Source organism: Geospiza fortis, unplaced genomic scaffold, assembly GCF_000277835.1.
Source record: "Geospiza fortis unplaced genomic scaffold, GeoFor_1.0 scaffold130, whole genome shotgun sequence".
Classification (NCBI taxonomy): domain Eukaryota; kingdom Metazoa; phylum Chordata; class Aves; order Passeriformes; family Thraupidae; genus Geospiza; species Geospiza fortis.
In genome coordinates this window covers 12,210,362-12,229,096 of record NW_005054300.1, presented here as the reverse complement: position 1 = coordinate 12,229,096, position 18,735 = coordinate 12,210,362, and the positions used below count along the sequence as shown (strand labels likewise).

General features: G+C 40.5%; 1 protein-coding gene across 1 annotated transcript in view; it reads left to right on the top strand.

The window, feature by feature from the left end:
* Positions 1-18,735, top strand: part of USP54 (ubiquitin specific peptidase 54) — a 91,667-nt gene that overhangs the window by 69,361 nt on the left and 3,571 nt on the right. The window contains exons 12-21 of the mRNA XM_031062214.1: positions 2,549-2,680; positions 2,973-3,353; positions 4,380-4,614; positions 5,371-5,510; positions 6,501-6,674; positions 9,634-9,753; positions 10,877-11,069; positions 13,298-14,751; positions 17,096-17,214; positions 18,339-18,479. Coding sequence (XP_030918074.1) covers positions 2,549-2,680; positions 2,973-3,353; positions 4,380-4,614; positions 5,371-5,510; positions 6,501-6,674; positions 9,634-9,753; positions 10,877-11,069; positions 13,298-14,751; positions 17,096-17,214; positions 18,339-18,479 — 3,089 coding nt within the window. The remainder of the gene's footprint in view (positions 1-2,548; positions 2,681-2,972; positions 3,354-4,379; positions 4,615-5,370; positions 5,511-6,500; positions 6,675-9,633; positions 9,754-10,876; positions 11,070-13,297; positions 14,752-17,095; positions 17,215-18,338; positions 18,480-18,735) is intronic.

Sequence of the window (18,735 nt, the reverse complement as noted above, 5' to 3'; positions counted from 1 at the left end):
ATTTCTCCACCTAAATTCAGTTGTCCTTATCTTCCCTGATTCAGCCTTAGCTATAGTCAGTCTGTCCCCTTAGCTAACCACTTGTCTGGGCATTTCCCCTCTCTTTTTACCTACCCACTACCTTTCCAAAAAAAGTCAGTCTGCCAACTAATACAACTGCTCTGTCATCAAATGGCGATTCGTGGGGCTATAAAGAGGCCATCCACACTGACCTGTCAACTGAATCATTCTGGGCAAGAGCAGGATTCTTCATTTAATGGCCATTTACCCACTACTCCAGCCCAGAAAGTTATGGACCCTATCCCACATCATCCTCCAGGGAAGCTCCACCATTGGGTTGCATGACCTCAGGCTCCTGGGTACTTCAGAACGGGGGCACAAGAGTGGGGCACAAGCCCTCTCTTTGCTCCTACCCACCTGTGCTGCTGAGAAAAATGTGCGTATTCTGCCTGCCCTATTCATGCAACTGAGTTTTCAGGGGGAGGGAGTAGAGGGTGTTCTGTCTTAACCCATTTGATTTAATTTCCTTCTCTGACATGCTCTTAGACACACGCACAACTCCTACAAAACCAAACTTTTCCTTTGAATATTGCTGTTTGCTTGTGAAGCCACCCTGAGTCTAGAGGATGAGGTATTTAAGTGATACATCCATCAAAACACAACTTTTAAGCATTGTTAGGCACTCAAAAGTCTTGGATTGTTATTTTAGTGAATTTTAAAAAGTGAGTATTAAGTGCCAGCTAATATCCTTGGGATTTTAGTTCCTATATTCATGCATGATGTTGGATTTAGTCTTTGTGTCAGAGTGTCCAAATAGAGACAACAAAGCCTGTGTCCTACGGACTTCCGATTCTGACATCTCCTCCATGGCAATTAAATGTCTGATGACCGTGGGACAATATTTGCAGTCTTTTAAAGGAGAAGAAAATATTAATGCAAAGCTAGCAGCTTTCATTCTAAAAGACTGAGCTGGGCTTTATTCAATGCAAACCCTCAGCTAGTGCTAATAGCACTAAATACTGTCAAATAGTTTCTCTCATGGTAGTTAAGGATGCTTACCAAAGAATCTTTATCAGATTGGAATGTTTAACTAGAGAAGTCGTGCATGCTGAATGAAACATCACTGTCTTCTGTCTTGAGGGGAGCCACTACAACAATAACACTGTTCTTGGAGTTCCTAAAGATACGTGGCAGTGGCAGTCCATGCTGTGAAGGGGAAAAAAAAATCCATCAAAGTACAGACTTATGTACCAAAATGCTGCACATCTTTTATTTTCATTACCAAAATTTCTCTTTTGCTTCCTTGATTTGTTTTCTTTTATGTAGTCTGCTTGTTTCTAAAAAATTAGCCACAAAATCTCTCTTTCCTTTGCAAATGAAAAGTGAGCCTTGTGTAGCTTGCTTTTTATTGTTTGGATTCCTTCCTGCTCATTTATTGTAATATCTTTGTAGCAGTTGAAGTTGCAGTGAATTGGTTTTTAACTGTTGCAGGTACAATTTTATATGTAGAATCTGCTTTTAATGTTGTTGCTTTTGATGCTGATCTCTAGAGCTGGGAGAAGGCTTAGGAGGGCCAGCCATGCACTCTGGGGGCTGTTAGACCACTATTTGCTATTAGGAACGTTCATTTCCTATCATCCTGTGAGGGGTAAAAGTTTCTGATGTAAAGGCTAGAAAAAAAGTCTTTGTAGCTTATCATTAATTCCCTTCTTATCCTGCATCTCTTCTTGGGACTACTCATGTGAGTAAAGCCGTGCGTGTGTTTGTGCTTGCAGGTTTAGGACTGTGACTGTGTGAGAACCGTAGAATTGAACAAAGGCAATACAGAAAACCTATGATGTCAAATAGTCTTAATTCCCGTTTGATGTGAGGAAATGGGGAGTAAATTGTGTTGAAGAGAAAATACTGACACTCAGACACATAAGCTGTAGTAAGGGAGTGTTGTGTGTCAGCTGATCCATGTTCATAGTTTGTGGGTGTGCTCTTAGCTTGTGGCAGATGTGAATTGGCTGGCTTGGCCCCTGAGAGCCAAGTGAGGCTTCTTCACTGTAGACTAGGCTAACTCAGATTACTTAGTGTTTGCTGCAAACAAAGAGATGAGTAGTTAGTGCAGAGCAGCTGGTGATGTGCAGTCATTTATTATTAGATGGTAACTTGTTCATGTGTTTGAGTCTTTATTCAACAGAGTAATGTCTGGCAAGCTGTCCTCAGGAGTTTCATGTTCATGATCATTAAAACTGACAGCAAGAAAGTGGTGTCCTTAGACTATTAGAAGACAAAGCAGAATCAACCTTTGCCTTGGCACTTGGATAAGCTGTCATTAACCAGAGTCGTTGGAGGGGTTGTATTGTTCTTTTATGACCTTAAAAATGCAACATCCTCTCCAAGACAAAACCAAAACCTTATGGATACAAAACCTTACCTAAACTTGCCAGTTAGTGTTGGAGTGTCTGCGGTTCCTAAGGAGCAAGAGTCCTGCTGCTCTTAGCACAGTGAACACTTGATCTGAAGGCTCTTGTCATCTCTGCTGTGTTTTTCCTCCTTCCAGGCCACCTGACTGACAGTGAGTGCAATCAGAGGCATGTTTCAAAGAAGGGCTCGCTGGCAGACCGCAAGAGGAGTTCTAGCCGGTCTAGGCGGAAAGGAGATGAGGCTCAGTCATCAGGATACCACAGTGAAGGCAAGAGATGTTACTTTATTTTAAATATCAGTATCTTTCTGAATGTTTTTAATGTTCTCAGGTGTATTACCTTCATTGTTTCTTCTATCTTTGTCTTTATTTAGTCCTCTCTTTGCTTTTTCATATTTAGGTCTGTTTTGGTTGGATGTTTGTTTAGGGAATGTTGGATTTTATATTATAATTTTGTTGTTTTGGATTGTACTTCTCAAAGTCTGCATGAAGATGCTGCAAGTAGGGCTGCTAGTTTAATTGAAGTTATTTTTGTGGCTTTTGCTGTCTCTACAAACTGCAGGGGAAACCTTGAAGGAGAAACAAGCCCCCAGAACTACCCCCAAACCATCTAGCAGCACCAGCAGGCTGAGGGAATTTAAAGAGACAGTGAGCAATATGATCCACAGCAGACCACAGCAGATTTCCCAAACCATCCAGAATTCCCCTCGCGGAGGGAATAACGTGGATCAGGCAGAAACACGACCCTCAAAAAGCCTTTCTGCACACACCCGAGACTGGGAAGTGGAGAGTACCAGCAGTGAGTCTAAGTCCAGTTCATCTAGCAGGTACCGGCCAACGTGGAGACCCAAAAGAGAGTCTCTGAATATAGACAGCATCTTCAGTAAAGACAAGAGGAAACATTGTGGCTACACTCAGCTTAGTCCTTTCTCAGAAGAAGCAGGTAAGAGTTTGAGAAGATTTACTTCAGAATGTGTGGGAAGTGAAATTTTGAACATGGAATTCAAGTCAGTGGTGAGTCATGTCTGTGAAGACTGAATCCTGTGTGGGTATTCATATTGCATGTGTGGTAATTCTGTTTCATTTCTGTGTCCTGTGTTTCCTGTCTAAGGAAAAATTAAGGGAAATGATACCATCTACCCTGCTTGAATGGACACAGGCTGTATTACTGAGTGTCCCAAGTTTGTCCTTTGGAGTGAGCTTTTGTATTGCTCTGGTTTTTCCTCTGGCTCATCATGGTATTTTTACTTGATGGCTCAGAGTATGGTGCAGAAAATACCCTTTGTATTAGTGCAGAGGTCTTGTTGTGAAGGTAAGAGCCTGGAAGCCAGTGATGATTTATCTGGAAAGATTTTACAGCTATGCAGCTTGTACATGGAGACTTCGCTGGTTTTGACAATTGAAAAGAATTGGGAAGCATAAAGAGATATGCAAAGGGAAGGTGAAGGGGAATAAAACACACCTCCAGGGAAGGAAGGAACGCAAACAAGAATTAAGTGGAAAGACTGTGAAATGTATAAGGGAGAATTTAAAAAAACAAGTTTTCCTGTCCTCTGTATAAGCCACAACAAATCATAAATAGCAAAATAAACAGTGTAAAAAATGAGATCATCTGAAATAGATGTGACAGTATTGGAAATGCAATTGGATAGACTGTAAAATTATCTTGTACAAATAAAAATTATTTTGGGAAGAAAGGATTTTCATTCCAGACTTGTTACCTCAGGGGGAATATGTAAGTTATACTGAAGGGGAAAGACTCAAAGATAAATTTGTGTACAGGTTATTGCTTAAAATTGCTAGGAAAGCTGTAAAAGTATTGCATTTTTCTGGCTTAATATTGCAGGTTTAACACAAAATTAAGGATGGTGCTTCTGATTTAAACATAGTTGAGAAGCTAACATGTACGGATGTTTTGCTGGTATTGAAGCTTATGTCTTACATCAAGCTGTGTTGTTTGTCTTGACAGGTAAAGAACTTCCTGAGAATGAGGTGAAGGAGCACACTATTCACGAAACAAGGTCAAGCCAGTCAAATGTCAGATACAAGCGTGGTGTGCTGGGCCGGGGCACCCAACACCATGTGGTGGATCAACATCCTCACCTAATACAGAGGATGGAGTCTGGCTATGAAAGCAGTGAGCGCAACAGCAACAGCCCGGTTAGTCTGGACATGCCCTTGTCTGAAAGTTCAAGCACCCACAGGTACATTTCAACAAAATTCATGTTTGGAATGACTGAAGTCTTGATTTCTTTTTTGTAGTTACATAATGGTGTAGAACATTTTGCAAAAGAGTGGTCCTAGTTTTAAACATAGCTATATTGGAACAGGGGAGAAATGGTAGGGAAATGGGAGCCTATTCTTCTCAGTATATTGAAAACTTCCTGCTGGTGAGCAGAGAAAAAAACGGGGCTTGAGTGAGCAAGAAATATGGTCTAAAGTGATGCATCTGAAATAGTTGTGCCCTTAGTCTATGATTTAAAAGCTTGTACTTTGAGTAACTCATAGTCCTTTTTGTTTGCATTAGGCCATTGATTCATAGACACCTTGTAGAAAATGAGAAATCAGTAGCCTTGTATAGAAATCTTTGTTTCCTGACATACTTGTAATATTTGTATGTAAAAATAGCACAATGTGTTTCTTTCCTTGACTTAGGAAGCTTTAGGTAATCACAAATTGGCGCTGTTTATGGCCAATAAACAATATGTAAGAATCTGTTCTGAACAACTCCTGGACCACAGTTTAATATGAAATGCATAATCTTATGGAGGAGAATAGAATTACCGTCCTCCTTGTTAGCATTCTCTTCCCCTGTTTCTCACAAGATTTTCTTATGGTAGACTTCTTTAAAAATTAGATTAAAATGCAAGTATATGTTTGTGTGGATACAAAAAAGGTAGATACAATTTCTCCTGGAGAAATTAGTCAAATGGTAAATTATAATCACTCTCTTCTTGGAGGGATGTTCATATGAAGAGAGGAGGTGCCTTTGTTCCTGCATGGCGCAACATCCCAAAGTCTCACAGTAGCAGCATCTTGGAAGTGGAGTCAGCTTCATCAATTGGGAACTGGACAAACAGCCCACACACCATGGGAAATGGTAAGGTACACTTTGTAGGGGTGGTTATGCAAGGTAAAATGTATTGAGTTGTTCTTTTCTTTCTGGATGTTTATGTTCACAGGGAAATTATAAGGAAAGGGAGAAGCAACTTTGAAGAACATAACAGTTTTATAAGAAATAATTATAAGATTTACCAAAGAGGATTGCAAAAAACTTGTTGGAATATTCCTTTGATCACGTTGCTCTGGCATGTCTTTTGTCTATTGACTTAAATGATAAAATAAAACTATTTTTTCCTATTCTTTCTTACAACTCAATATTCTGCCATCAAAAAAACCTTCCCAAGCATAGCTTATAACTTAGTAGAATTCTGAAAACCAGCTTGTAATTCTGTACAAAATTCAAAACTGTTAGAACTGTGAATGTTCTTTACAAGCTGTTTGGGCTGAGGCTAAGCTTTTCTGCTTATATATCATTCTAAGCAAATACTTTATTCCAGAGAGGGAAGGGAAAGGCAGCAGGGGAGACACTTTCTGAATGCCACTAATAGTTGGAGTGAGAATGAAAACTGATGGATTTCTGTTGTGTAGGATATTGAGGTGCTTTATTTTCCTCCCATTTTCATCCACTTCATGCAGTTAGATGAAAAACATCTCATTGGAATCCATTTAACTTCCATGAGCTGGTGATCTGGCTAATTTGACATAGCTTTATTTACAAGTTATAAACACAGCAAGAAGCCTCAAGATTTCATCACCAGCTTAGGGTTATTTCTTCCAATGGTTCTTTCTGTTCCATATGCTGATTTTGTGAGTCAGTGAATCCATGGACTGTGCTGCAGGGGAGCTTGAAGCACTGCTGTATCTTTATAAATAAAACTTAACAAAATAAAATTTATGTTCTGCAATTCTGTGGTCTCAGACTCTCATTACCTAATGTTAATTTTATTCTCCAATAATATTGCCTTGTCTTTTAAGGGATACTTTAAGAGATGTAGCTATCAAAAACATTTGCTTGTTTGTTTTGAAGGTGGAGACATCTTTGTTCCTTTAAAGAGTGAGCTGGATGAATTGCAAGAAGAGGTGGCAAGGAGAGCACATGAGCAAGAGCTACGCAGAAAAAGAGAAAAGGAAATGGAGGCAGCAATGGGCTTTAATCCCCGTCCCAGCAGGTTTATGGATCTAGATGAACTGCAGAATCAGGGTAACCTTTGAATGCAGTACATTTTGCAAGATAGTAGTGCTGAAGTTTTTTAAACCTTTGAATGTGATTTCCTCATTTAATTGTGCGTGTGTGTCTCTCACCACATCCACCCCCCATTACAGATATGTGCCTTCAGGAAGTGAAATACTGTCCATTTCAAGCCTGTAGAGAGTAAAAAAACTGTTTGGTGTTTTGTCCAAATTTCTTCTTAAATGAAAAAGCAAAGTAACGTAGAGATATTCTTAATATATCTGCATTTTTCCATTTTTTCAGTGATAGACACTGTTGATAGTATTGATACCTTGATTTAGCTGTAAGCCTTTAACCAGCATCTTAGAATGACTAGGACTGTTTTTACCTTTCAGGCACCTCAGCTTCACCTGCAGCAGAGGTGGTTAACATAAACCATTGTTCTGATTCTGCTTGATTTTAGTACCTTTGCAGCCCTGAGCAATTCTGCTTGTTCTGCCCTTGTGCTTTGCAGTGTTTCTCCCTGCCTGGCTGTGGACCCAGGGCACAGGTGTCAGGACAAATACTCTGGCTGGATCTAATTGAAAATCTGAACTGGGTTTAGTTGCCTATCTTTTATGGGGAAAAAGAATTTTTAAAAAATTAAAAACCAAATACGAAGTTTGATTGTCTTTTCCATGACTCCTCGTCTTTCTGGGAGGAGATGGCAGCAAAACAGGTTTAATTGGAAGGATGCAGCTGGAACAGAGGGAACATGACAGGATTCACATGTAATACTTTGTGAAGCCCTGGATCTCCATCAGCCAGTAAGAGGATTCAGGAGAAAGGTGGGATAAAGTGCACTGACCTGGTCAAGAGTGAACCTTGGAACCTGCTGGAACACTTAACTGGGGGTTGTTGGAGGATGAGCAGAGCCAAGAAGAGTGAACACATGGGCTCTGGTCTATCTAATGTATGTATGATTAGGGCAGTCCTGCTGTGGTATCTTGTGCTGTCAGACCTCCTGGCATGTCCATGCTGCTTCCTCCAACCTGATGTAGAAGGGAGTTGAGGTTGCTGGTTTGCTGCTCAAGGAGAGGAAGGAGAGGGGCAGCCCACAGCAGTTTTGAACATGATCCCAACTGTGCTTTGCAACCTACAGCCATGCCAACTGCTCAGCAGGCAGAATGACACTGAGCAACCAGTGCCAGTGGCAGCTGAACAATATGATCTCCATGAGAATGTCTGACTGGGAATGTGTGTATAATTTTACTGACCATCAGTTATACTGGTGGTCTGCTGGTATATGGTCTGCTGGTAACCAGGTGAAAAATTCTGATGTACCAGAGCAGATAAATGTATTTTTTCTATTAGTACAGTGTTTACTTTTGTACCATAAATGCCAGTGTTTTAAAAACTGAAAAGTAAACCTCTGTTGCTGAGCATGTTGTCTTCTCTGCTTCTCCTGCATGAAAGAAAACAGCATATTCTCCAGTCCTTTACCCCCCTTTTTGATCTATTAGTTGATGGAAGCAAAAATTGCTTGGATTTTCTTTGTTGAAAAGAAAGTAAACTAGACTAATGCTTAATCAAAAAAGAATTTAGTAGAATGTTTGAGGAGTCCAGCTGCATTGACTTGTGATCTAGGGAAGTCTTTGTTTATTCCTTTCCAGTCTTTCCCCACCCCAGTCAGAGATATAATAGCTTAACAGACTGCTGGACTGCCTGGAAGGCTTGCTTGTATGCAGAACTCCAGAACACTTGTGACTCATTTTCCCCTCAAGTAAACTGCTAAATTCATGCAAAGAAAGCTAACTTTAGTATTCTGCCCTTGAGTACAAGCCTCAGTTGCCTTGATTTTGAAACTGAAGGTGCTGCTTGATTAACTTACTGCTCTAACAACTCTCACTTCTTTCTCCAGTACTAGCTTTTAATGCAGATTCTTTGGGGTTTATGGTAAAAGAGTTTGTATTTACATCTGTGCACAGCAATGTTAGGGAGCAGGTCAGGCCACAGCATGTATTATGCAGATTGAGAGAATGTAATTTATTGTAATTTATTGTTGGCTGATCAAGGTACTCACATTCTCTGCCACAATGACAGAGATGTTCCATTAAAAAAGACCCACCCCAGAACAGAGTAAAAGTCAAGTTTTATTTTCTATTTTCCCTGCCTCATTTGAATATTTGCATTTTAGTGCATAATTTGCATAATGCCTAATAGATGACACAAAATAGTTTGGGCATTTCTTCCTCTCAGAAATGGATGTTATGATGCCAGAATGCAGTTTCTTTTTGTGTCCAAAATTATTTATCCTTCTCCAGCACTGTTTTCCAAATTGTTGCAAAAGGAATTCTTGACAATTGTCCTTTCTTCTCAGCTTCCACCACCTTGTTTTTGAAGTTGCAAGACTCTTGGGTTTTTGTATTCTGACTTACAGCAGTTAAGTGTATGCACTAAACTAATTTATAGAAGTATTTCAGACAAGCATTTATGTTCACACTTGACTCCCAGATTTTCTTCCCCAGACATGTTGGTTGTTTCAGTTTGTTTCCATTTTGATGAAGAAGAGGCAGATGGATTTTGTCAGGAAATTTAACATACAATGAAAAAACCCTAATCTGCTGTATTTCTTTTAGTGATACATTTTGGTTCTAAATTTAGTCTAATTCCTTCTTGACAGAAGTAATTTGAACTGACTCTGTTCTATGTCTGTACCATCTTTTATACTGACTTAAAGTGTTGAAAATAGTAGAATAAGCCAGTACAACTCTCTCAACTAAAGAAAATTTGAGGGAAAAAATCCCTTTCATGTTGTTTTACTGTGTGGATGTCAAGCATATCAGGGTGCTCAAGATATTAGGGAAGGTTTAGGTGGTGCAGTCTGGGATACGCACAGCCTCTGCAAGAATCTGTGCGTGGAAGGGTTTGGTGATCCCAAATGTGGGATGAGGGTAAGTGAGGGTTCTGCAATAATGAAACCAAAATGAAGGGTGCTGCCCATTTGCAGGGAGGAGTGATGGCTTTGAGAAGTCGATGCAGGAGGCAGACTCAATCTTTGAAGAGTCGCTGAATCAGGAGCAGAAGGGGGATTGTGCTGCAGCTTTGGCTCTCTGTAACGAAGCTATATGTAAGTAACCATAACTGCCTGAGCTACTGCGCTTTGACTGTTACTAATACAGAATAGAGGCTGAAACGCCACGTCACAGTAAGTGGTCAGGTCGTGATAGGGGGTCCAGCTGCTCTTTAGGAACATGCAAGTGGAGAGAATTTTTCATTTTTATAAGCATTCCTATTTGGGGGTTTTAGTCCTATTCCTCTTCATCTCTGTTTTTTTCATGTTTACATTCATTTTGTTGTTCTCTCCAGTGCTAAGGTAGTAACAGCACTGATGTGCCCTTTTTGGTGCTGTTATGTTTCAGCAAGCACCTGGTAGGTGGTTCCCCTTCCCACTCAGTCCTCACAATTTTTCTCCATTGTCAGGCCGAATTGCAAAGGCCATTAAGCTCGCTTGTTTTTCATGGAGGGTGTAGCATAGGAAGAAAATGGTAGCCCACTCTAGAGTCTTCTGGATTAGCAGAAGTGAACTATGCTGTACTTTAACTTTCATGAAGAAAAAAGCATTAGGACATTGAAGTGCTTAAATGCATTGTGACCTTTGAGAATGTGTGCTATGTGATTTCATTTTATTTTTGGTGTTTTTCCATTATGACTGGCTGGCTGTCTCACCCCATGCTCCCCTCTGTCTGTGTAGAATGGCTGCAGACAGGGTGAGTAGCTCCTGTGCTGTTTTCATTTAGAAATTGGCTTTTATGGACTGCAGAATAAAGGGTGCAGCATACAGCTGTAGTGACAGCTCTATTAGCTTTCTTTCCAGCAAGGAATCTCAAATTCCAGCTGGGTATTCCTGCACACAAAGGTAGTCCCAGGTATGGAGGATGCAGGAGAAAAGTACATGACAGAATGAAGCATCATTGTAGTAGACCTGGAAAGAGCCTGTGTGAAGGGATGAGAAATTGGACTAAAACAAGGATATTTTTATTTTATTTTGGTTTAGTTTGAATTAATGTGTTTGTACACCTGGCTAAGCTGAATGTGCATTAATGGAAACAGTAGCATCCTTGTGAATTCTTTTGTGGCAGTATTTGCATGGTCCATGTTTTTTGTTCCTGCTGCATCTTTTTGTTTTTTGCTTTTTCAATTTTATTCCTTTTTTCTGTTTGTTTTCTGCTATGTTTTCTTTTGCATTTTAGCTAAACTAAGACTTGCCATGCATGATGCCAGCGCTAGCACTCACAGCAGAGCCCTAGTCGATAAGAAGCTGCAAATCAGTATCCGAAAAGCCCGGAGCCTCCAGGATCGCATGCAGCACCAACAGCCACCGCAGCCGCTGCCTCCGCCAGCCTGCCACCCACCACAGGGCGGCACCATGGCCCAGTCTACAAGGTAGTGCCAGTACCTCGCCTGGGCACCACCCGGGCTGCATCTGTGAGCAGTGCAGTCTGGAAAGAAATAGCAAACTATGTTTATTCCCTGGATAGTCCCAAGTCCTACTGTGTTACACCTATTCTTCTCTTCTCTAGGTTCAGTCCTTTGTAAAACAGTCAACTACCCCATTTTTCCCCTCCCTACCACCCTTTCTCCCAGTCTTTATAGAACAGTCCAATGTGCATGTGTTCAAAATGTGATCTGTGACACAGAATTGTAGCAGTCAGTGCCTGGCAGCATTGATGTCTCATGCACCAAGGGAAAAAATACAATAGACAATAATCTGGCTAAAAAAAGTGGGAATACGTTAGGATAAAATGTGACTGTTTGTAATCAGGAGCAGTTTCAGGACTCAGTCAGTAAAAGACTACTGCAGTCAAAATTTTGCTGTAGTTGCTTTTATGTTGGGAATATCAGCCAGTATGTTTAGTGCTCTGTAGTTTGAAAACTGTTGAGTACCCTGATCTCTTCTTTCTAGTACACTTCTCTCGTGGTGCACTGGTACAACTCTTGAATCCAGATCCTGATCCTGTCACCTTGACTACTCCATCATTCTTCATTTTCCTTCTGTGCTTCTCAGCATCCTGTAGCCTGGCTTACCAGCCCTCCTCAGTGTCTCTTCATGATTCTTTCTTCCATACTGACTTTAACTACAGCATAATTAACTCTCTGCTATAACTGATCCTTTCTTCCTACTGTCTTTAGCATGCAGCTAAATCCTTCTTTCTTCCCATGCCATTCCCTCCTAGCACTAGACCATCCCTATCCAATTTCTAGGCTATTTCTTGAACTGTTACTTTTTTTCCCTCTCTCCTTCCTAACATGTTGTATTACTAGAAGCTTAGATAAAATCTTGGATGAGAATCATTTTTCTGTTTCTTTCTGCAAAATGCCGGGTATAGCTATATCCAAACCCAGTTAATTTGCACACCTGCCAGGAGATAGTTCATAACATTCTTTTCTTTTCCTGCAGTACCTGAATTACACGTAATGAAAGCTGATCTTGTTGTCAATCAGGGGTCCATTATATTCTCTCGTACAGGAGAAATGCAGAGCTCAAATTAGGTATTTTGGCAGATTCTAAGAAAATAAAAAGCACTTTCTTAACTAGTTTTGCTAATGCTAAACTCATGGCTGCTCTGTGAAAAGAGCATTACTTTTGCAAAATGTTATATCCAACTGAATGTTAATATTTCAGTCAAGGAAAAAGAACCCCTCTTCATAGCCAGAGTTCTGTACTCCAGCTTTGATTTAAATAACATTGTAGACAGTACAAAGTTTGCAATTCCTTACAAATAATATTCTATTGCTACACGCATCAACTAGGTCTTCATGATAACTTTCATTCCATGCATCTCAAAGAGGAAACAAAGCAGTAATTTTACAGTTGCCTTAAGTTTTCTGCTGGAGCTGATGTAGCCTATCATATTCTCATAGGCTATGGACTTACTACTGTTTGTTCTGTCTGTATATTAAAATGCTGACTAAATGCAGAAAAAATGCCAGGGACATGTATGACTCAAGAATATAACTGTCTTGCATTGGTACTTAAAGGAATGAACATTATTTTCTACAAATATGCTTAGGATACAAATTATTGCAGAGTAAGAGTTATGTATTTAACTTGAACCTTATTTAATGCTTTAGATAAATATCTCAAAAAATTAGACTATAAAAATGATATGAGAAGAATTCCAACCTGTTCTTCCATTTGTCAAGTCATTCTTCATGAAGAATGAGAGGGGCGATCTTACTGTCAGTTCATGTTCAGATCACAAACATGCCCAAAGTATTTTAAGAGATATCAAAGATGTTACTGTTGAGAACAGTTATTTTATTTTATATAAATGCTATTCTTACTCTTCTTACAGTTATCCCTTCTCACATACTCAAGTATACCTGTTGAAATGCCTCTGGTGCTGTGCAAGAATACTTCATATAGAGCCTAATTGTAGCAAAATACTCTTAAAAATATTAAATTGATTCAGTTAGACTGTTAGAGTAGGAAAACAAAGTTAGAAGCAAAGGACTAACACAAATGTGTCTAGTGAATTAATGCAAAGTCTTCATCAGAATACAGTGAGCAGAGTGTGTTGAGCTGAATGTCAGCTAGTGCAGGGTCTGTACCCTGGGAATAAATGTAAGCAATGACTGCTGCTAATCATTTACTCTTCTGTGTGTTTTAGTGAACAGACTGGCCCGCTCCAAGTACTGCTGAGCCAGGAGGTACCACTGGAACCCAACAAAGAAGTGGAATTTGGGTCCAGTTCTTTCTTCCACCCACCTGCTTCCTGCCATGAATCGCACTCATCATTATATCCAGAGTCTTCCTCCTTACCCCCTTCTGAAAGCAATCCATCCAACAGGATCTCTCCAAACTTCCAGTCTGCTTCTGCTGATTTTCATGACCAAGTTCCCTCTTTTCCCTATAGGCAAGGGTTGGCAGAGAGGTCTGCAAGAACTGAGAATGAAGCCCACAAGAGTGGGGAATTTGCTGACACGACAGCCACAGGGCTAAAAGACTATAGGGATTGCTGCAGTAGCAGCAAGTTAGAAGAGGTTCATAATGTAATGCCTGTTCTCACACCTCAGTACCAATCCAAGGCTAACACAGTAAACTCTGAGTCTTTGCCTACACTGTTTCCCTGTCCACATCCACCACAAGCAGCATCTCCTGAAAAGGACAGCCAGCACAGTCCTTGTTCCAAACTTGCAAGCTCTCCAGTGCGGCCCAGCATTGATCTTTTAGGGGCCTATCATGCAGTGACCCCTGCAACTTCATCCCCTACACAGCAGTGCTCCTCGGATCCTTTGCAGAGCAATAAGTACTACAGAGCAAACAGCCAGGAGATTTTATTTCCCTCACAGGGTGAATATGGCACAGCAGACGGTTCTAAATCTGAGGCTTTTAGTACAAAGGGACACGTTCGCTCCTTGGCAGAGCAGTTTCAGAAAATGCATGCGGTCTCCCAGAGAAAAGGTACTCGTGAAAAAGACTGGATTACTGCAGTGTGTCAGGATGAGAAGTCTCCAAAGTTAACACAAAAATCTATCATCAACCATTCATCTTCCGGTTACAGACAGCTAATCCATCAAAGCCAAGAAAATAAAACCCAGTCTTCTGAAAAATTACACTCAACTGTGGATATTAGGGACGGGGTAGTTTCTTTGAAGGGTTTTAGTGCCCAACATGTTGCTTCTGTGAGTTTTTGTTCTCACAGTGAAGAACTGTGTAGAAGAGGTGGACAGAATATGGCAGACCCTGTACCCTACGTGGAAAGGCACTGTCATGATGGAGGAATGAAAGAGGTGGATGATGGAGCTGCTAGTAGCATGGTTGCCTCTATGCCTGTGGACCGTTGGGTGAATAATGTTTCTAGGTGTTACAGTTCTCAGAAGGCTAATAAGAATACTGAATGGCTTCCTGTACCTGGGAGGAGTCCACTCCTTTCTGATCAGAGAGCAGTTGGAGATGACTTGAGCAGGATCCCAGTACACCTGCATCCACAGTGGAATCAAGACACAGAACAGGAGCTCTCAGAACTGGAATCCCTCTATCAGACTAGTCTGCAGGCATCTCAGGCCACTAGGCCTTTCTTGGGAAGACAGGACAGTGCTAGGTATCCATTTGACCAATCAGGTAAGAATGCTGCAGTTGTTTTTCTTGGTTGACCTGCCTATGTACTCCAGTGTAGGTGAAGATGCATTTTCCAGTCGATTTAGTTAAACGGGTATTAATTTGTGCACAGATGCAGAAAAATTCAGGTTGTAGACTCTGGAAACTTTCCAGCTAACTAGAGAAAGCAGTGTCGTAGCACTGCCTGGGGTGGCTGCCGAGTAGCTGTTGATCATGGCAGACATCTGTTAAGAGTAACATAGAAATAATTGATCCTGTTTTCAAGTAGAGAGCCAGCTGCTTATGTCAGGCTAATGAATTTTGCTGTTTGAAAGTCCTGCACCCCCTCTGGAATTTATTAAACTGTTTCTGTCCCTGATGCTAATGTTCTCTACATTGGTGAATTTTAACTGATTGTATTGTAATTGAGAATTTGGTCTGTATCTGGTTGAGGGAAATAACTTCTAAAAGTTTATCAAGATCTGAAAGTTGAACCTGTGTTTTGCTAAGGACTGCCTGCTTTAAGTTCTGGAAAGTTACTTGTGAAAGCAGCACTGAGGGTAGATGAGGATCCATGAGACCTTGTGGATTAGTGGATGCCGAAAGAAAACAAACAAATTCCGTCAGTAAGGACATCCAGATGTTGCTGGAGACATTCAGTTAGAGTCTGATGACAGCAATCTTAATGGTTCCACTTAAACTGATCTAATCTCCTGCCTGATGTAGGGCTACCTTGTTTCTCTGTTTCACAAGTGAAGCAAATTTCTTTATAATCTGTGTCATAGCATTCAAGTTATGAATTTTCTGGTTAAATACAAGGCAGCTTGAAATTGGATGGGTACCAAGGTGACACAGATATAGCTGTACACATTTGATGTATATTGCAATGAGTACATACACAGGACAGGTTTTCCCCTGCCCTGCAGCAATGGCAGTGGAGCCCCCATCATTCCTGACAATGTGAGACCTGGCTGTGACCAGAGTGAGTACTGCAGTAACGTCTTGAGCAGATTTTTGTTGAACAGCTTGAGTTTTCTCTGGAACTCTTGTATCTTGCAGTCTGCTCACAGACCACTTAAGACATCAAAATGTGGCCATTTACCATTTGTTGTCCTGTTGGTTTACTTTCAGAGTTAGGCAGGATCTGCCTTCACAACTTTGCAGATACTGTCATGCATGGGCTTGAATCAGAAGGTCTTATAAATTCCTACTTAGCTGACTGATTTTGGAAGTTCTTTCTGGAAATTACCAGCATAAAGCCCAGTTGCTTTAGTGGTAGCTGGAGTTTCAGAGTTCTGTCATCAAATGACCCATTTCTTATGCTGACTTTTCTTGCCTATTTTCCCACCACATATCTGATATGAGATAGGGACATTCTTCTAAAGTGAAGTTTGTATTTGAGATCATCTGGTTTGCTGTAACTTTCAGTTGTTTTTTCCCAAGTCCTGCAAATTCTGTATAAAACTGAAAAGTTTAAACCAGTGCATCTTCTGTGATGAACTGGATGAAAATCACCTGATTTTTTTTTTAGACCTAGTCGTAGGTCTAGGACTGCTCTTTCTTTCTTTTAACTTGGATTACATATTCATTTTCAAATGCTGTTGAAACTTTGACCCATATCCACTGGTTTTGTTAGACCTTTGCATTCAGAATCTTGGTGAAATGCCTCTGTTTCATTAGAGGGGCTTTACAGCACAGTTAAAGCCAAGCCAAATGCAACCACCTCAACGCAGAAAAGGTCGTGTTATCAGCATATCACCTTTCTTCCTTTTTAGAGGAACTAACTCCCTGTGACCAGTTTAAATTAGGCCACTGATCTATCTATTCCATGAGGAATTTTAGGATTGTAAGTGGTTGATGGGGATTGCACTGAAGTGAGTTGTAGCAATCCTAGTTAAAAATAACACGTTTAAGTATTCAACCAGCACAGCAAATGGCTGAGAAGTGGTAGCATTGAATGGGAAGGAGCAGGTGAATGTGTGGGGAGGGAATCTGAGGCTGACATTTTATCTCAAATTACTTTAGGGAACTTCCTTCTGGTAGCTGATTTTCTGTATTTTTGGGCCCTCTAAACAATCTCACCTCTGTATCAGGCAAGTGTTAGTGTGCAGTTAAATAATTTAAATCTTAAATAGTTCAATTAACTACTCCCCTGAAGCCTGCAGAAGGGAAGTAGGCATAGTATCCTGATAGGCTGTCTCCCCTGAAATGTTGGGTGTTAGCTGATGTATTCATGTTCCAAGGATCTGTGACTTCTTGTTCTGTGTGTATAGTCCCTCTGTCTTTGCTGGAGTCAGACCTAAAGTAGTCAGAAATGTGCCATAACATGCAATCAGGTGTTGAATGTAATCCGTGTTTTCCTTCCCAGTGTCTGTGAGCCCGGGTGTGAGGAAGCTGCCTGCTACAGCTGGTATGGGGCTGTCGAAAACCCCAACGGCGGAGATCGAGCGCAGTCTGTGTGGATCCAGTGTCTCTTCTGTCTCCAAGGTGATATTTTGGTACTTAAGATGTACTAGAGGGGGAAGGGCTCTCCCTGTGCAAGAAAGAATTTACAGTGGGATAAGTGAAGTACATTATGAAAAAGATACCGGTGTCGTTTTTATTAATGTTAGAAAGAATTTTAAGTGCAGTCTAGCTCAGGATTAACTGGCTAAAATATGAGTGACTCATGCTGCATGCACTGCATGCGGTCAAATGATCTAAATTCTGGCTTGGAGAAAGACACTCCTGAAAACATTAAGATCTAGTCTCTTTCAACTTAGTGACATGAATTCCCTTGCATCACAGCTGATGATAACTGCTTCTTAATTTTACCACTGCAGGGGCACAGGCTCTTTTTTTTTTTCACTGTGTCACTACATATTTTTAAAATGGGTGATAATTTGGTATTTGCTACAGTTGGTAGTTAGTCACCTCAGAGTGGGAGAGCATTCATTCTTGTTTTTTCCTGGGAAGAAACTGTTTAAATAACTGGCAGTTACATATCACTGTCTGTATATGAAGACATGAAAGTATTTTCAGGGGGAAATGACATTTCCTGTAATGTCTCTGTACTTGTTAAAGGGAGCTCAAAATCTGTTCCTTTATAGAACAAAAGAAAGGAAAGACAGAATAAACATTTCCCTTGCTAGCATAAGATTAACAAGCTTCCAGCATTCATCAAATTATCCTAGATATTTTTTTTTGGTTATGAGGAGACTGTAGTATTTTATCATAAGATGACTGTAGGCTGCAGCCATGATTATCTCTCCAGGGGCAGTGATGCCTGTAGCAGCAGTCAATCCTTTAGGTGGATTCATCCCACTAAAGGCATTTTGTCCTGGCTTTAGATACTTATAAAAGAATGTATCTCATTTAGACAAATCAATCTGTGTATATTTGCTAAGGTAAGAAATACTATAAGGAATAATACTTTTAATCAGCAGATCCAAACAGGCCCATTTATTTCAAGTTTTCCAAGTAGTACCCAAGTGAAGGATTTTAGGAAAGAAAGGTAATTAAATATCATTGAAATATGCTCCATTATATTTCTATTCATCTGTTGCCTCTAATTATTGTACAAAATTGATGTTATGAAAAACCTTGTCTGAAATGTGGGATATTGTCTGCAGGTCACATTTACCAGAGGACATAGCAGGGAGCCAGAAGAGGAGGAAATCTACAGTGCAGAGAATTTCCGTCGCATTGCTCGCAGTCTCAGCGGGACAGTTATCTCAAACAGAGAAGAGACCTTGGTCTCTTCTCACAGTTTTGTAAGTAGAATGATGTGCAGCTTTCCAAAGAGCTATCATCTGTGTGTAGGGTTGCTGTTTTCTATGTCTTCATTTAGTAGTTAACAAACAAGACAGAAGGCAACTCAATAATAAGCCATGATAAAAGCCTGTCTTTTTTGTTCTGTCTTTGGAAGAAGAATGAACTTTTATATAAGTAGCAAAGCTGTCTTTTTCAGGTATCATTGCAGAGTGGTGGCTGCTGCAGCTGATAGGCATGTCAGCTAACATTACTTGT